The sequence below is a fragment of the Lygodium microphyllum genome, chromosome 14 (genome assembly GCF_053477565.2).
Source record: "Lygodium microphyllum isolate KBCC chromosome 14, Lygodium_microphyllum_v1.1.10, whole genome shotgun sequence".
NCBI classification, from domain to species: domain Eukaryota; kingdom Viridiplantae; phylum Streptophyta; class Polypodiopsida; order Schizaeales; family Lygodiaceae; genus Lygodium; species Lygodium microphyllum.
In genome coordinates, this window is record NC_141148.1 from 115,257,569 (window position 1) to 115,277,615 (window position 20,047).

Sequence of the window (20,047 nt, forward strand, 5' to 3'; positions counted from 1 at the left end):
TGGCAATTTGTTGGTTCATACAGTGGCTTCTGAAAGCTTTTGGAGGATGGGAAGGTGAGCTGGATTTTTGTGACAAATTGTTGCAGCAGGATGTATATAACAACTCTGCTTGGAATCAGGTACATTAACAACATCACAATCGTCTTGTTTTCCAGCCCATTGGAATAAACCATTACATAAAGCACTTTAAAACTTAAGGGTGTGGTCTGGTCACATCAAATGCAAAGTTAGGTCTTACTGAAATGTAGCTATGCATGGGACATGGTTAATGGCTCCCAGCTTAAGTGTGGGTTCAAGTAAAACCCTATAGTTGATGATGGGTCATGATATCCTCTCTCTTGTTTCTATGTTACATGGGTTATAATATTGCTTGAGTTCTTATCTGACTTGGTGCATTGTGGCACTCATACAAAGTTTTTTTCCAGATATACGTGTCTTTTGTGTACATAAACTTTCCAGTTTGAAATAGTAATCCTCCTTTGATGGAATAATTTTCTACTTTCTTAGTGACCATTGACTTAGTATTCAATTTTTTGACTCTTTGAAGGTTACTAACCTCTTAGACTAGTTGCTAGATTGTCCTAGAATATGAGATTGTTTTCACGACACCCTTGGTTTGAGAGAGAGAGAGAGAGAGTCGTGAAAATATTATGCACTTGCTGGATATTAAGGGGCTCTGATTATTGAGCCTCAAACTATCATTCATACGTGCCTAGATTACTGCAAAATGTTTTTGGGCTCACAAGAAACTCTCATTTATGCTGTTCATGCTACTTGTCATTATATTATGGACATTGTGCAGGACCAAGTAAAGTTGGAATGGCCAGATTTTATGGATGTTGATATCATGGAGGTGGAAGTATAGGAGGTCTTTGTTAGCAGTCATGTTTGTCATGCACTGTCATCTCCTCCTTGTGAGCCTCAGTCTGAGTTAGACGGGGACATTAGGAGCTCTGACTTGTTTGTCATGTGTTTTGACGGAGGAGGCAGCTCATTCTAGAGCATGCATTTCTTCTCTCAGCAGTTTAGGTGTGTTCACACTCTGCATCAGGCCCAATCTGCTCCAGATGGCTGGGATTTGCCACAGCAGCTGCCACATCAGCATTTTTGTCCCTTGTGTGGGCTGGTTGGCCAGTTTTAATGAGGTGGACTGCATTATTTTATTATGCAGAAGCTGGTTAGCCAATTTCAGCCATTTTTGACTATTTATATCAGTCGCTAGTGTGGGGCAGATTCATTCTTCTTTCTGGCAGGTATGCACACATTCAGATTGCTGTGTTCTTCTCTGTCTTTGGTGAGGACTGCTGACTGCACACTACATCTCTGTTGCCATATGTGTCATCATCACAGGTGTTGTCATCATTATTCAGCCTGATCCGGTACCCTCACTGACACCTTGGGTTGTGCGCATGGGCTGATCAGTCCCCATTGTATTCAGCTTTCCTTCATTGTTCAGTGCAGATTTTTCCATACTGTCTCTTCTCCTCTCCCTTTCTCTCCGTGCTCATGATTCTCTTCCATTGCACACTCTCACATGGTATCATCGCCAAAGTGAGGATTGGGAGGTTCTATGAAGAGAAGACCATAGTTAAGTTGCTATTTGGAGCAGATCTATCATGAAGAACACAAATTTTTTGCATTGTTTGGGCCCTCTACGAACTGTGTGGGACATCTACAACTCTATCTTGTAGGGTATAGCTGATTTTCCCTTCGTTCGGGCTCCCTGACACCAAAATGCAATTTCACCTTTGTGTGTTTGCAAATTATATGAAGATGTTCGATTCCCAATTCCAAGGCTTTGATGACTTAGATGAGGAGTCTATTTCTACTCCCTCTAAGAGATGGCATGATCAATGCAAAGATTAGAGGTCCCAACCCCATTTTGAACAGGAACCCTATCTTGTGAGATCAAAGCAGCCATCTTCTCCTCCCTCTCTTCATGTCTTCCATAGGGCCCATCCTTCTCGCCCTAGGATATCTATAATGGCATTGTGAGTGTAGGTGCTTGTTCTTCTTTTTGTCCCCATAGAAGGCCAGTTGGACAAATCAAATTATTCACTTTGGTCATGTAAGGTGGAATGTGTTTTTGACACCTTCAATCTTTGGGAGTTTATTACCCACCCTATTTTCCATCTTGTGGAGGATCCCCACATGGAATCAACGATGGATTGTGCAGCCCTATGGGATTGGCTCAATTCTAGAGCTTGATCTTTCCTCTTTATGAGCATACATGATTTTATCCTAGTGCATGTGCACAGGTTGCGGTAGGCAAAAAAAGTGTGGACAAAGCTTGCTTCTTTGTACCATTAGAAGACATTTGCCCACCGGACTACTCTTGAGAAGAAACTTCGGATGCTCGTTGTTGATGACTCTCCTTTTATGAAGGATCGCATCAATAGGTTGGAGGGCATGAGGGATGAGCTTTCCTCCCTCTACAGGATTGTATCTTTTGAGGATATGGCAATGATTCTTTTGACTTAGCTACCTCTTCGTAGTATGATGTCTTCTACACTAGCCTTCTTACGTCGTGGACCTAAGAGACACTTCTGTGGGAGGAGCTTGCCCTGCTTGTCTTGGAGCACGATGAGCGTCTGAAAGAGGTAGCCAGTGGATCTAGCTCCACGAAAGCTTTTACTGGAAGTACGAGAGGGGGGAAGAAAAAGAAGGAGAAAACAAAGGCCAAGGCCAAGAAGGAGACACATGAGAATTCTTAAGGCTATGATATAGATTTAGCGGAGCCTAGATGCCCACGTTGTGGAAAGGGAACCCATCTCGAGGAGAAATATTGGAAGAAATACCCTCACCTTCGTCGCAGAGGGAAATCATTCGAGCCTTCCTCTACCTCTATACCTAGTGTTACCCATGAGTACATGTTCCTTCACATTCATGTGCTAGAGGAGCTTTCTTCAATGGTTGATTGGTCTTCAAAGAGCCTTGGCTCATTGACATTGGTACTTCGAGTCAATGACTCCATGAGGAGATTTGCTACAGGATCTTTGTCCATTTGAGGGACTTGTCATTATTGGTGACATTGTTTGGTGCCTATTACTAGTGTTGGCACTTTGTCATTATTGCCAAACCGTTCCTCGAGCTCCATTTTGGAAGTCCTACATGTTCAAAACTTGGAATTTTCACTTCTCTTTGTTTATGGCCTTATTAAACTTGGTACCCAAGTTATCTTCACCAAGCTAGCCATGTTTATTGCGGATTCTTCTTGAGGAGCTATTTTAGTGTAAGGTTGGTAGGAGAGCAAGCTCTACAAGCTCCATTTCCCTTCTCTTATGCAAGGTCCTCCGAGGCAATTGTCTCTTTCTATACTCGTTCCCGCTTGTGCACCATATATTCCATAGGTTCCTTCCCATCTCCCACCCTCTCCTTTGGTAGTTCCCTCCTAACCCCCATTCCTTTGAGACTTGGATGATCTTGGTGATGTGGATGTGGATTCCCTGGCCCCCAGTGTTTGAGAGGGGGATTTTAAGGATTGTGAAGAGCTTCTTCATTGGTGGTCTACATCAATGGACTTTATTGGCATTGGTACTCTTCCTTTCACCCTTGGATCCGCAACTTCTTCAGCCTCCAGCCACATCCAAGATTTAAGTGGGGGTGTTAGCAGTCATGTTTGTCATGCACTCTTATCTCTTGCATGTGAGTCTTAGTTGAGTCAAATGAGGACATTAAGAGTTTTGACATGTCTGTTCATGTGTTTTGATGAGGAGGCAACTCATTCTAGAGCATGCATTTCTTCTCTTAGTCAATTTAGGTGTGTTCAGATTGTGCATCAGCTCTAGTCAGCTCCAAATGGCTGCATTTTGCCACAGTAGCTGTTAGGTCAGCATTTTCATCCCCTATGTGGGCTGATCCACCAGTTTTGACTAGGCTGATTGCATTATTTTCTTTATGCAGCCGCTGGTTGGCTAGTTTCAGCCATTTTTGGCTATTTATGTGAGTGGCCAGTGTGGGGCAGATTCATTCTTCTTTTTGGCAGTTGTGCACACATTTGGATTGCTGCATTCTTCTTTGTCTTCGGCGAGGATTGCTGGCTGCACACTCTGTCTCCATCACTGTCACCGTCATGGTCTTTGTCATCTTCACATGTGCTGTCATCATTATTCAGCCTGATCAGGTGCCCTCATTGATGCCTTGGGTTGTGTGCAAGGACTGATCAGTCCTCATTGTATTCAGCTTTCCTTCATCGTTCAGTGCAGATTTTTCTTCTCTCTTTGGTGTCTCTTCTCCTCTCATTTTCACTTGTGTTTGTGATTGAGGAAAGAGTGTGGGAGTGACGGAGGAATAGGGGCGAAGAATGATTGAAGTGGTGTGGAATGAATGAAGTGATTGCCTATTTATAGGCATAAGCTATCTAGGGTGGCACACCACTATGTGGGTGCCCATTGAAGAAGTCTCCAAAATGTAGACACCAATCCTTTTTGGGGCTGTAAATGCAAAACCCTAAATGAAGTGTGTAAACTAAAGAAGTGGTTTCTCAGCACCTATAATGCACCTATCTAGATTCTAGGGTAGGGACTCTCCCTCACCAAAGGAAATTAAATCCTCCTCATCTGAAGAAGGCTCCTCCTTTGATGGTTGATCAGCCCAAGAAGACTCGAGAGGGAAAGCTGAAGGGGTGGAAGTATGCGACGAAGTAGTAGTCACATCTGTCAAAGGTGGTAGGGAAGCCAGAGTAAAGGGTGGAGAAGAAGAGGGAGGAATCGAAGGCGAGGAAAGGGTGGGAAGAGGCAACCTTGAGAGAAGGAGAGGAACTAAGGGTAGGGGAGGGTCAGTCAATGATGAAGAATTGCTTGGAATAGAACCATGAATAGGATCCTCGGATGCCGAAGCATTGAAGATCACATCCTTGCTTACCTCAAGTTTCCATATTGTTGGGTTATAGAGTTGATAGCCCTTCGTGGTAGTGCTGTAGCCCACAAAGATGAGCCTCTCGGACTTCGAGTCAAGCTTCGTATTCCTCTTCTTTTTGTCCACGTGGAAAAATGTGTCACATCCAAGATGCGGAAGTGAGACACGAAAGACTTTTGACCAAAGGAAGCCTTGTAGGGAGTCATGTCATGTAACATAAAAGTTGGGGAGTGGTTGCGGATGTAAATTGCAGTAGCTACCGCCTCACCCCAAAGGGAATGAGGAAGACCTCAATGCTTGATTGGGCCACCTCTAGCATGGTCCGATTCATATGCTCCACCACACCATTTTTTGAAGGTGTGTTTGGATGGGTATACTCCCATCCAAATGCCATGATCCCTATAAAATTGAGGAAAGAGATTAGACATAAACTCTCCACCATGATCTGCTCATATGCCATGAACTTTGGAAGTAGTCAGTGTCTCCACAAACACCTTTCACTTGTAGAATGGGATTACACCTCGCTCTTGTACTCCAAAAAATAAGACTATACATAACGACGTGAATCAACTCAAGCGGGGTAGAAGCTCTCCTAATGGTAGCTTGGGGATGTGGTTGTCTATGTTGGTTGCTTTTCAAACAACTAGGGCACAAAGTGTGAATAGGAGGAAAGTCAGAAAGTCTCTCCACCATCTTCTTTCGAGAAGCACGTCGTACAGAGTTGAAATTGAGATGACCATAACAAGCATGCCAAAGCAGCCCAAGCTCGTTGGAAGACCTCGTAGCTAAGGCCGTGAGCATATAAAGCCCACCCTCTTCAGATCTTGTCCAAAGAACGGCACTTATAGAAGCGTCTTCCACTATCACCGCATCCTGTGTAAATACCATGTGGGTACCAAGCTATGTAAGACCATGAACAGAAAAGAGGTGAAAACCTGATGTGCAGTTTTTTGAGCTGAGAGTGAATGTGCAGAGAGTTGAGAGCAATAGAATGAGAGAGTGAGCACGACACTTGATGTTCGGTACAAAGACTAGTGTTCCACTTTTAGGTTTTGAATATATATAAAGTACAAGTTAAGGGTGCGTTCACACCCGAATATGGCAAAAGGCACAGTGAGCCTTTATTTCCAACAAACTCCCACCTAAAGGCAACATGCTTGAAGGTAGAGAAAAGAATTAGCTAAGTCTATGTATGTATAGAGCTAAAAGACACATATACTATCCAATCCCCATCATCTGGTGGCAATGAGCAAATTGCTCAGTCGGAAGACCTTTCGTAAAAAGGTTTGGAGGGTTATCATTTGTATGTACCTTAACAAGCTCAATGCCTTTGTTGTTAAGTACATTCTTGATAAAGTGATACTTCACTTGTATGTGCTTTGTCTTTGCATGAAATACAAGATTCCGTGCTAGCATGATAGCACTTTGACTGTCACAGTGGAGGATAGGAACCTTTGTAATCCCAAGCTATCTCACCAGATGTGAAAGCCATAAAGCCTCTGCGGCAGCCACATATTTTGCCTCTGTAGTAGACAATGCAACACACTTTTGAAGCCTAGATATCAAAGAGATTGCTTCTCCTGTGAAGATGAACACATATCTTGAAGTAGACTTCCTGCAATCAGGATGGCCAACATAGTCTGCATTCGTGAAATCGACAACAGATGACTTCTGCTTACCAAACTTGATACACAGATCCTTTGTGCCATTAAGGTATCTCATGATACCCTTCATTGCTTCCCAATGCTTTTTGCCAGGATATGCCATGTATTTGCTTACCACTCCCACCGCAAATGCAATGTTAGGACGTGTAGCAACCATAGCATACATCAAGCTACCAATAGCCGAAGCATAGGGTATCTTGGCCATTTCAGCCTTTCCATCATCTGATGTAGGGCTGTCATTTGCACTAAGTTTCACATATGGAGGCAATTGTACACTAATAGCTTTCCCCCCCTCCATATTGAAATGTTGCAAAACTCTTGTAATATACTCTTGCTGTGATAGATAAAGTAGACCCTTTGATCTGTCTTTGAGTATATGCATGTCAAAAATGTGATTTGCCTCACCAAGATCTTTCATATCAAAGCTATTGTGTAGACTCTGCTTCAAGGAGTCCAAACATGAACATCCTTGCCTGCAATTAGCATGTCATCCACATACAAAACAAGCTACCAATAGCCGAAGCATAGGGTATCTTGGCCAATTCAGCCTTTCCATCATCTGATGTAGGGTTGTCATTTGCACTAAGTTTCACATATGGAGGCAATTGTACACTAATAGCTTTCCCCCCCTCCATATTGAAACGTTGCAGAACTCTTGTAATATACTCTTGTTGTGATAGATAAAGTAGACCCTTTGATCTGTCTTTGAGTATATGCATGTCAAAAATGTGATTTGCCTCACCAAGATCTTTCATATCAAAGCTATTGTGTAGACTCTGCTTCAAGGAGTCCAAACATGAACATCCTTGCCTGCAATTAGCATGTCATCCACATACAAAACCAAGAGAATAAGGTTGCCATCTGTTGCCTTCTTGGTGTATAAGCAGTGATCAACTTGAGAACGATGAGATCCCTAAGATTGCATGAATGTATCAAATTTGTGATTACATTCTCATGGTGCTTGCTTTAGCCCATACAAATTATTGTTGAGTTTACATATCATGTGTTCTTTTCTCTTTCCAACAAAATCATCAAGCTGCTGCATATAGATCTCCTCATGCAGATCACCATGTAAGAAGGCGGTTTTTACATCCATCTATATGAGTTCCATGTCCTTAGATGTAACCAAGCCCAAGATGGTTCTCAAAGTAGTCATTTTGACTAAAGGAGAAAATATTTTATCGAAATCAATTCCATGTTCTTGCTTGTACCCTTCAGCAACCAAGCGTGCCTTGTACTTGGGCAAAGAACCAGAAGTGACTTTCATTTTGTAAACCCATTTGCAAGGTTGCACTTTTTGCCCTTTTGGTAAATGTACCAAATCCCAAGTGCCATTCTTCATGAGAGATTCCATTTTTGATAACATTGCTTTTTGCTATTTCTTACTATCCTGTCTGTCCTTTGCTTCGTGGAAGCATGATAGTTCACCACAATCTATTAATATGACATAATCAGTCATATAGTTCACTCCAAGAATAAATCTGTTTGGTTGTTTTTGCACTCTAGTCAACCGACGGACCCAATGGTCAAAATTTGCTGGCTGTTCAGCCTGCAAATCTGCATTGACAGCTTGCTGTTCTGCAGGTTCAGCATGCTGTATAGCTGGTTCAGGTTGTTCCAAATGCATATGTTCTTGTTGAATTTGTGGGACATCATGGGCAAGATCTTGCTGATCATTTTCAGCATCATTCCTTGCATTTTCAGGGATACTTACAGCAGGTATTTGCTGCTATCTAATGGGCATTCTTTGCTGTCCTATTGGTACATCCTCTTGGAATACAACCCTTTTGATCTCCTCTATTTTTTTGGGCTGTTTGTGTATGTGATCTTTTTAGAAGATGACATCATTGCTGCCATACTACTTTTCTTTTCTTGGGATCCCATAATCTATATCCCATCTCACCTTCATCACCATATCCTAGGAAAATACATTTACAGGACTTTAGCTCCAGTTTACTGCGTTCTTCCTTGCATATGTGCACAAATGCCTCGCAGCCAAACACTTTCAAGTGAGCATATGAAGGTGGCTTGCTCGACCACACTTCTTGAGGGACTCCCCCCTCCTCCCCCCCAAAGACTTGTTTGGCGACTGATTAATCAAGTGTACGGTTGTCACAACAGTCTCTGCCTAAAAACTATGGGGTAAAGTAGCATGTGACAGCATTGTATGGACCTTGTCTTGAATGGTTCTATTCATATGCTCTGCAACACCATTTTGGGGCGGATTATAAGGGGCAGTAAGCTCCCTTTTAATCCCTTTGTTGTCGCAAAAGTCTTGAAAGGCTTTGGACACATATTCCCCACCATTGTTAGAGCGAAGGCATTTTAATGTCTTGCTGGTTTGATTTTTAGCAAGTGCCAGGAATTTTTTAAATTTATCCAATCATCTTTGTGATAGATTGGATAAACCCATACTTTGCGTGTGGCATCATCAACAAAGGTAATGAAATTCTTCTTCCCCCCTAAAGATAATCCTTGCATTTGACATACATTTGAATGTACTAACTCTAAGGGTGAAGACTTTAGAGAAAGAGGTTTTTTGTGCGATGTTTGAGCATGTTTACCATAAATGCAATGATCACACTGTTCAAAATCAGCATACCTTAAAGACGGTAAATAACCCAAATGAGAGAGCACTTTCATTCTAGATTGACTCATGTGTCCCAACCGGCCATGCCACAAAGAAACACTTGGCTGCTCAGTTATGGCGACAACATGGTCATGCACACTAGATACATGCAAAGGATACAATGTATCACTTTTGGACCCCTTGGCAACAATACGGGAGCCCCTACAAATTTTCCATTTGCTATCCCCAAAGGTGGTGTGATAGCCTTTATCATCTAGTTGCCTTATGCTTATCAACCTCTTTTCAACTTGAGGTACATGTCTCACATTACGCAAAATAAACACGAAGCCATGCTGAAATTCTAGTTTCACATTGCCAATGCCTGCAATTTTACATGCATAGTTATCTCCCAAGTGAACAACACCATGTACAACACCATTGTAGTCAGAGAACCACTCATGATGTGGCGTGACATGAAAGAACGAACCTGAATCAAGTATCCAAGTGTGCATATCATCCTCAGAATTTGCAATCAATGCATGTGTATCCAAAGAAGAGCAAGAAGTACATCACCATTACTGTCATTATCATGAGTGACTACATTAACCTCTTCTATTTTCACATTGCTCTTTTTGGCTGGTTGGTTGTCCTTATTTTCAGCCTTGTTGGCTTCATTGTTTTTGTTTTTGCCCTTACTCTTTCTTCAGTTGAAAGCAATCTCATTTGTAGTGCCCTTTTTTTCCACAATGATGGCACTCCACATTTTTTCAACGAGATTTGTTGCGTGCTCTGTTTTCAGAGTTGCTCTTATGCTGAAATCTGCCTCTAGTGTGTAATGCATTTGAAGACTTGTTTGCTGAGTTATTTTGCCTATTGAGTTCTTCCATCAGCAAAGAACTCTTCACATTAGAGTATAACAGCTAAGCATTCAAATTACTCAAAGCTTTGAACTCTTCATCAATATGCGAATCCAAAGCAATCAGCTGACTGAAAATTGAGTTAAACTCATTCAAATGTATAGGCATGGCTGTATCCTCTTTCATGCAAAAGTCCATCAGTTTTTTCAGCCAATAAACCTTGCTAGCTGCACTTTTTTGACCATACAATTCTTCAAGCCTTCCATCAGCGAAGAACTCTCCACATTAGAGTATAACAACTAAGCATTTAAATTACTCAAAGCTTTGAACTCTTCATCAGTATGCGAATCCAAAGCAATTAGCTGACTGAAAATTGAGTTAAACTCATTCAAATGTACAGACATGGCTGTACCCTCTTTCATACAAAAGTCCATTAGTTTTTTCAGCCAATAAACCTTGTTGGTTGCACTTTTTTTACCATGCAATTCTTCAAGCCTTTGCCACATTGCATATGCTAAATTCAGCTTCTCAATGTTAAAGAGCATGTTGTCTGACATTGAGAGCTCAATGGTAGAGCGAGCAAGCTCATCCAAGTCATCCCACTCGTCTTGTTCCATGCTTGTTGATTTGATTCCCTTTGTTTTGATGAACTTTACATGTTTCTTTTGCACCAAGAAGTTGTAGCATTGTTTTTACCAAATTGTAAAATTATGTGCACCCTCAAGTTTCTTGATGTGCAAAAGATTACTGCTGTCACTGTTTCCAGCCATAATTTGCAATCCTAAACTGACTAACCAGTCGCCAAAAGGCAAGCCCAAATGTGACACAAGTGACTACAGTACACAAGAGTACCAGCCAGCAATGAAAATCCCAAGATTGCAGAAATTTCAGATCTGCAAATAGATTTTCAGAATTAAAAATTGTTGTTTGCTGCACTCCTCAAGCAATTTTTGACACATTTAGAGACCAAGCCACTAGTTACATGTGAAATCCCCAAAATTTCACTGCAATGTCTGCTCCAAAGGCATTCCCGAGCACAAATTTGATAATTTGGTTCAAAAACCCCAAAATTTTAGAGGATAATCTGTTTAGATTGCATCAACACACGTACCCAAGTGCATATACCAGGCAATTCTTGCACAAATTGATGAAATTCTGCAAAATCCCCAAATTTCTCAGGTCGGATGTGCACAAATTTCATTGAAATTGAAGAAATTTCACTGAAATGTGAAAAGCTCCAAAATTTCATGGGCAAATGTGTACCAATTTTGCAATTTCTGAGTCAAATTGTCCACTTTTACATTAAAGTCTCCAAATCCAAGAAAAGACCCAATTTTCTTGGGCAAAATTTGACTTTGTGCCTTTGCGTGTGAACGCTCGATGAAGAGAAAATAAAAAAAGGATATTTCTAATAATAATAAAACGTTGACCTCTGCCCGTCGTCTCTTGCCCTCATGTGGACGACTTCTGCCTGTCGTCGCTTGGCACTGTGTGGACTGGTAGGCGCGTACCAGATTCTTGATGATTGGTCTTGGTCGCCATCCCGTCCGGCGCCAGGTTCATGAGCTCCTTAACCCCGTGCCACACATCAACTGTTGCTATCCCGTTTGCTTGGGTGCATGTTAGCTACCTAGCTTCCCTGTCGACCTGTCGTGCGCCTGTCACATGACCTACGACCCTACAACTCATCCTTATCACCTGCAACACCTGAAGCTTCTACTTGCATGCGCCTCCTGCTCGCCTGTTACGCTGCTTAACGCCTCCATCACTGGCTTCGAGAAGCGTACACAACCTGTGCTTTGATACCAGTTTGATGTGCAGTTTTTTGAGTTGAGAGCAGTAGAGTGAGAGAGAGAGTACGATACTTGATGTTCAGTACAAAGACTAGTGTACCACTGTTAGGTTTTGAATATATATTAAGTACAACAAGTTAAGGGTGCGTTCACACCCAAACACGGTAAAAGGCACGGTGAGCCTTTATTCCCAACAAAACCTTAATCCAGTACATAGACAACTTTGAGAACTTTGGCCAAAGAAGACTACCTGTTTGGCAACAAAGGAATAGGCCCCACTCCTTGAATGAGAACTGTGGAGTTGTCACCAATGGTGATTGTGCCTCCGCTGGCACTTTGATCGTGAAGCCAATCTTGTTTGCAGGTCATGTGAGAAGAGGCCCCACTGTCAATGAGCCAAGGCTTCTCTTGAGCGGAAGAAGCAAGAGCTGTATTCTCCTTGGTAAATATGTAAAAAGACAGACTCTGTCTTCGTCGGGGCAGCCTTCGAATCCTTCTCCTTTGGCTTCAAATGGAGTTACTTTTGCTAGTACTTCTCTTCAAGATGAATGCCCTTACCACAGTGTGGGCACTTGGGCTTCTTCTCATCCTTCTTGTCCTTCTACTTTCAGTCTTTGGCTTGTGCCTTCTTATTCTTTCCTCTACTTGTACTTCTAGTAAATGCCTTGGTGGAGCCAGAACCACTAGTTTTAACTTCTTTGAGTCACTTGCCATGCTCCAAGACAAGAGGAAAAAGCTTCTCCCATAAGTGTATCTTGCAGGTCCTCAATGTGAGAAGGCTGGTGTAGAAGACATCGAATCAAGGAGATGGTAGCTGAGTCAAAAGGATCATAGCGATGTGTTGAGAGGATATCATCTGACCAAGAGAGGCAAGCTCACCTCTCATGTCCTTCATCTTCATGATAGTGCTTCTTCATAGAGGAGGAATCATCAAGATTGAGCATCCACAACTTCTTCTCAAGGGAAATCTTGTGGGCAAATGTCGTATGCCGATACAAAGACGCAAGCTTCTTCCACACTTCCACCGCAGTTTTCAACCTTTGAACATGTACAAGGACAGAATCTTGCAAACACATAAACAGAAAGGATTAGACTCGAGAGTTGAGCCGATCCCACAATGCTACATGGTCCATAGAAGTCCCATTTGTCAAATCCTCCTTAGGATGAGGAATGGAATTTGAAACAAGAGTCCAAATATTGAAGGTATCAAATATGCACTCCACCTTACATGACCACAACGAATAGTTTAAACCATTGAGTTTGTCTTCTTTGGGTAATGAAGGTAAGACAAACACATGCACAGAGAAAATCAAGGACAACATCTTCACTGAGGATAGAGCCTTTTGTGAAAGATACTTCAAATCATCGGTAGTCGACTCGGTAAGAAAGTGGGTCATGTGGTAAAGGCCATTAGGTTGTGCATTGCCGCGAGTAATCATTAAACCAGTTTGAGAGTCTATGACCTCGACTATGGTTGTTGTGAAGAAAATTGCTCGCCCTAAGTGCATAGTTGTGAGATACGAAAGGTATAATACGGTACGATACGATGAAATATGGTACTAAATGGTATCTTATGATTTTATAAGGTACGGTATGATATTAGTACGAAAAAAATTAATGTGCTTTTAAAAAAAACCATAAATCATTAAATGATAGAATATATATTTAAAGTGAAAATAGCCATTTCATTACAAAATAAGATAAATACATGAGGGTGACCATCGCGATCGCATGGGCTACATAAAACATGCAATACAACTACAGTTTAGTGCATCATAGTGGCATCATACATGTGGATATAATGATAGTAGATACAAAAAAGAGAGAGACCTATGAATCTATGATGAGGCATCATCATCATCATCATCATTAGCACCATCAATACCACCAAGTTTCCCCAAAGAATGTCCCTCTAATTGCCCCAATGCCCCTCAATGCTCCGAAGTGACCCAAATGTCCCAAAATTGACTCGATTACCGCCACAGCTCCAAATTGCTCATGAATTGCCCCAATTATTCTAGTTTCCCTTGAAATTAGACAATATAAATGGATGATTACCTTGGAATTGAGAATAGGCTGAAATTTGATTGTGATTTGCAAGAGTTAATAATGCATCAAATGTGAGCTTTGCATGGACTCCTAATTGGCTTGTGGGTTGTCTTGACACTTTGAATATTCAATGAGAGAGAGAGAGAGAGAGAGAGAGAGAGAGAGAGAGAGAGAGAGGTGAACATGTGGTAGGAGTGTGATACAAGCAAAAAGAAAAAACGTGGAAAAATGTAAATTTTTGGTCAACAGGTCTGGAATGGCCGTTCCCAATAGGAAACGGCAGGGAACGGTAGAGAACGGCATGGAACGTTCCCTGGCCATTTCACCTTCCCCAAGGATTTGAAACGCGTTAAACCGTTCTTACAAGCCGGAACGGCCGTTCCGTGTTTCTATGGGGGGACGTCATCATAAGGCACAGAATGTGAGCTACTAGAGCCCTGCCTTACATATGTCTACAAGCCACTCAAACCACCCTCCTTCATGTTGGAGGGCGTCAATGACCATGCCCCTGCTACCACCTACACGAACTCCTAGCACATGAGCACGCTAATTGCGAGTGTCACGAGTATCTGCTGCTATAAGCTCTCTATAGAGCTCTGCAAATATCATCTCCTCCTCCTCGTCCACCTCTTGATGTACACTCGGAAGAGTATCACTTGTTAACTTGAATGTATCAACATTCACCTATACAATGCACACAAGATTGTAATTACTAAAGTTTAAATTGTAAAGTAAAAACTTCAAAGTTCAAAGTTTAAAACAACAAAATTTAAATTTTATGGTTAAGTATTTAAACTTTATCTACTTCGGATTACCCACGCTCATCATGGCCCTCATCATGCGTAAGTCAGTGCGGCAATAGACTAGCTACTCTAGCTGTCATGTGCTAAGCTGACTGCAAATCTTTGTGTAAATGAGAGAATATGCACTTTGGTTTCTCTCACATACACCCGAAGAGCAATCTTGGGCAAGGACCCTCATGGCTAAGGGCTGAAGGGTATTCAATGCAAATCCAAAGTTTCGCCACCAAAATAAAGGCTTCATAAGTGACTCTCTCCTCCAACAAGTGGGAGAAGCAAAAGCCAATGCCCTCTGTGATTTGCATAGCATCCTAGCTCCTCCATCACTGCATTGTGGTAATTTACAAGGACCACACGAGTCAAATAAGCAAGCTGGTCCAAACTGAGCTCTCTATCATCCATGACCGCCGGCAACTTGCAAGCGCAGAATGTACCAATGCGAAAAAACCATGGATGGGCTTATGCATCCATGCCCATCTCATCTCTGCTATCTCTAAAACATGTGCACACTATGTCTCCATGATCACTGTACAAGCACGTGCTTCTAGCAATGCCGCTCTAAAGAAGTGAATGAGAAGGCGCATGGTGGACCCCTCTTAATCACTGATCTATAACACCCTATAAAAGGGAGTCATGATAATGACAACGGCATGAACTTTCTATTAAAACTTCTCATTAAGGCACAAGTGCTGCATAGCTTTAGCCTCCTCTGTCTCATGCTCATCCCACTCATTTCATAGAGGGGACACCACTGTTTGGCGCAAGGTGGGATTGCACCTCATAAAGGCGCTCCAACAATAACCACATGTAAGCAAACCGAGTTGAAGAAGGCTTCTTCAACTCCAGTGTGCTATGCTCATGATACAACGCAAGCACCTTTACCTTTACTATGAAGAATGTGACAACTGATGTAGCTTTGCAGACCACCTCTTCACCCAGTTGAGCTTCCTAATGTCCTCCATAAGTAAGTTCAAACAATGACTTGCACATGGAGTCCACACAATCGTGGGAAACTTGGCCTCAAGCAAACAACTCATGCATCAATAATTCGATGCATTGTCGATAACAACTTGTACCACATTTGAGGGGCACACATACAACTACAATTTACAAATTACAAGTAACAATACTTGGAGATTAGAGAGAGAAAGAGATAGTCGAGCCTTTCAAGTTTCAACTTTCAAGATTCAAGAATGAAGAAAGAAGAAGAAGAAAGAAAGTTATATTAATGTCTACGAAAGGCCAAGGTGGCCTATGAGACCAAAACGTTACATACAAAAAGTCTGGGGAAACTTTCTAGGTCCCAGTAAAGCTACCATCTAATGCTATGATAAACTAATTGAGTAGGTACAAGGTGGTATATAGGCTGGGTATAATTCATATATGTTCCAAGTATGGTGTGGAACTGCTCATGGAGCTTGGTCATCCTAAAATGTCCCGCATGGGTCTATCTAATATCGAGAGGCTAAATCGGCGGGGCAGGGCCCTTCGGTGGCGGCGTAGTATCCCTTGTATCCTCGACATGTGTCTCTTATGGGAGCATGGGTTGGCTGGGCATGGGCACCGAGCTTTACTTCTTGTTGTGGTTATGGCTAGTGTAGTCTCCCATGGCCGGGAGGTCAATGGGGCTGGTGGGGGCTCAGGGGTGGGGATGGTAGTTGACTCTCTGTAGAATTATGTGAGCAAGCGTTGGGCGGCTCCCTTTCTCTACTCTGAGATCCGAAGGAGGTGGTCTTTGTGGCGCCGTATTTCCAGCAGGAAGAGCCCAAGGCATCTCTGGTCCTTGAAATCCATCACTCTGGAGAGTGGCCTAAATCCTTCTCTAAATAGGCAGTGGAAGCATTCCCGAATCTCGTAGTACACTAGGCACCTGTATATGTAGTATTCTTCTGTCTCTGGCTCGAGTTGGCAGTTTTGGCAGATCCAATCTTCTAGGGGGAGGAGGTGGGCCCCGTATCTTCTAGGTGGAGGAGGTGGCCCCCATATCTACCTGTCTCGACCCATAGTTGGTGTGAAGATGTACGGATCTGTCCAATGGCGCTTCTGACTCCATGGGACAAGTGTGTGTCCATGTAGCTTGGGCGGGTAATGAACCCATTCGGAGATATGTGCAGGAAGTGCTCTTGGTTGAAAGCCTTCTTTGTCCCTAGATCTTCTGTAGGAGTCACCCATGTCTTGGCGGTGTGTAGTTGAATGATGTCCATTCTGATAATACGGTTCACCTCCTCCCGGCTGAGCTCCAGGTGGAGGCAATCTAGGCTGTATTTTAGTGGGGGGAGGTGGTCCATGTGTAGGCCATGTAGCCGTAGCGGCATGCCAACATTCAGTGTCCCCTTGCAGTGCTAGCTATTTGGATGACTCCCGTGTGAGTCGAGGATACCGATGCCAGGGCAAGTCCCATAGTTGGTGCAAGAAGGCCACTATTTGGAAGAGGGCCTCAGCTACAATGGTGGGCAGTGTCCCCATCTCTGCTCCGGTGATCTCGCGTGGCATAGAGGGCTTGCTCCGGATCATCCTTGAGATCATAAGTACTAGGGGTCTCTCCATCTGCTTCCATCCCTCATAGGTGGCCTCCTCGTGAGGCAGTGGTTGGTCCTGTGTGGCCCTCCTCGTGTGGTAGAGACTGGATCCCCATATGGGAGCCCTGTACAAGAGTGCTGGTGTGACTAGAGTGTCAAATAGCCAGAGCTTTGTACGGGGCTCTTGGAATTGTATGCGGCCGCATTGGTTTTCCATGGATCCGAGGGATGCATAGCCTCGTGTCAATCTATCTTCTGTTGCCTTTCTCAAAGTGAATCTGGTCTTGAAAATGTAATCCCCAAATAGACGTATCTTTGGACCACTTCCACAGTTTCCCCATCCTATGTGAAGGGGGGTACTAATCGTCGAATCCATTGGGTTGAAGTGTTGAACACCATGACTTTGGTCTTCCCCAGGTTCACGGTGAGGTCTTTATCCTGGCAGAAGGCCTGTAGTGCCTTCGATTGGTGTTGTAGCCCTTCAAGCATGCTGGAGATGAGAACTATGTCGTCCGCATATAGTAAGATGGGTATCAGTATCCCTCCTAGGCTAGATCCCTCCCCTCCCAATCTATCCATGTACTCTGATATCTCATCAATGTAGAGACCGAATAAAGTAGGTGAGAATGGGCATCCATGTTTAACTCCAATGGTGCTAGTTATCTCCTTTGACAGCCCCCCTGGTGTTCGGACTCGGCCTGTGACCGATTTGTATAGTGCCAGTATCCCCCAACACATTTTGAGCGGGACCTCCAGTTCTTGTAGTCTTTGCATGAGCCTGGCTCGTCGTACCGTGTCGAAGGCCTTGCGAAAGTCCATGAAGCAGTAGTATACCTGCCTCTCATGTGCCTTGCCCTCCTCTATAATGGCTCTAAGTGTGAGGATATGGTCAAGAGTGGAGTACCCCCTCTTGGACCTTGCCTGTCGAGTCGCCCAGTGCTGGTGTTGCTCCGCCCATTTGCTCAACTCAAGGTCCAGGATGGATCCATAGAGCTTGGCCAGTACATGGCCAACCATGGCTGTTTGGTAGTTCGTGGGGGCCATGGGATCTCCAACCTTCAGGATAGGTATTATGGTGTTGGCCAACCAATTGGTAGGGAAGCCCTCACATAAGGCTTTGTTGAACATGTGGGCTAGAAGAGGTGGAAGTACGTCCCGGGCATGGGTCAAGTGCTCTGCGAAGCCTTAACGGTCCTGGGCTCGGCCATTCTGTAGTCAGTCAATGGCGTCCCGAACCCGCTCCGTTCTAAAGAGTGTAGATGAGTCAGGTCTGCTCCTTGGTAGTCAGGGCAGCGGGGGCTGCTCGGGTATTTGGTACAGTGAGGTCGCTTATGCATGCCATGTGTCCAGGGAGGTAATGGGTGTCTGAGCACGGGGCTCCTAGAATGCCTTCCACACCTCCTTGTTGTCTTGTCCCAAGAATAGCTAGTAGAATTCGCGTTCCACTTTGGATAGGTAGGCCCGTTTCCTCCTGCATACGAGGCAACAGAAGATCATGCGTGCGTGTTTGTTCGAGATGGGGGTTGGGGCTCGGAGAAAAAGAGAGAATTGAGATAGATATTAGAGAAATTAGAATAGGGAGATAGATAGTTATGCATAAATCAATTATCATAATGAAAAAAAGTGAAATAAATTTAAAAGGTAATGTATACCTCAATGATAGATTACCGAATGTAGCGCTAGATGACTGGGACCGTTTTTTTTCCTCCCCTCTTGCTAGTATCTATGGCCCACAAAAAGTAAGTGCCAAGTGGACATGAGACGAGTATGTTGATGATGCCCCATTTCTTACAATCACTCCATCCATCGGTGAGAATGGAGCAACCATATTTTATCCATGCGGCCCGAATAGGATCAAGGGCTCTATCAATCCTCTTCTTCTCTTCATCAATCTTTTTCGTCCTTATGTCGTTGTATGTGACACCGATCTATCCTTCATATGGACCCACATTGGCAATGACTTTTACCATATTCTTCCATTGCTCTTGCTTTAGGACATTGAATACAAGATTGCACTCAATCATTGTGCGTGCAATTTCAATGTCCGCAAGTCATTGTCTTTCTCTAAGAAAGGCAACCAATCCACACACGACTGGGAGCTTTTGAGAGAGAGGATTGTCTCTTCAGTGCCACATGGGCCTCCACTCTTTGTCTTTTACCAAAGTCGGATGCGGATGTGGAGCCCCCACCACCAACGGTAGAGGCCTCTCCCTCATCGGTTGAAGATATGCCCACATTCAATGCTTCCTCATTAGTAGGCATAAGAGTTGGTGTCGATAAGCAACTTCTCTGCTGGTGGATTCCCCTCTCATCTTCACGAGAATCTCATTCATGATGTTTTGAGGGATCTCCTTACATGGAGCAACTTGTCCCCCCATCTTGGAAAGATGTTGAAGAAGCCGAGTTGCACCACTTGTATAGCGCTGCTCGCAATACTTGTATGTCCAATGGTGGGAGTTGGACTTCTTTGTGTCCCTCTCCACATTGTTGACCCACAAAGAGGGCTGGCAATTGGATGGAATCGAAGGAGGGCTTTGGGGGGGGGGGGGGGGGGGAGTGCATATTTGAAAAAGGGGGTGAGATGAGGTATCCAAGGCTTCCCACCCCTAAAAAGTGCCACATAGGAAGAAACATGCCAATCAAAAGTGCAAGCAGAACATGGGAGGACATGACAGACGCGGTAGCCAGAAAACACCCCGTTTTCTCATACGAAACCATATGGATACGTACGGTACCGTATAGTATGATTAGTATTGTACGACATACGAAGGCAACTATACCCAAGTGGCAAAGCCGTTGAACGGATAACAAGTGCATCCCAAGCTAGGGAACATGATAGACATCATCTAGCAAAGTGAGATTTGGACCCAGGTCAGTGGGAAAACTAACACAACCTTGGGCTTGAATTGTGACCAAGGAGTTATTTCCTATGTAGATAC

At 43.5% G+C, this 20,047-nt stretch overlaps 1 protein-coding gene across 1 annotated transcript in view; it reads left to right on the forward strand.

Moving 5' to 3' along the window:
* FTA (farnesyltransferase A) overlaps positions 1-20,047 on the forward strand; it is an 86,247-nt gene that overhangs the window by 59,142 nt on the left and 7,058 nt on the right. Inside the window, exon 4 of the mRNA XM_087692181.1 lies at positions 24-119. Within this exon, the coding sequence (XP_087548307.1) occupies positions 24-119 (96 nt within the window). The remainder of the gene's footprint in view (positions 1-23; positions 120-20,047) is intronic.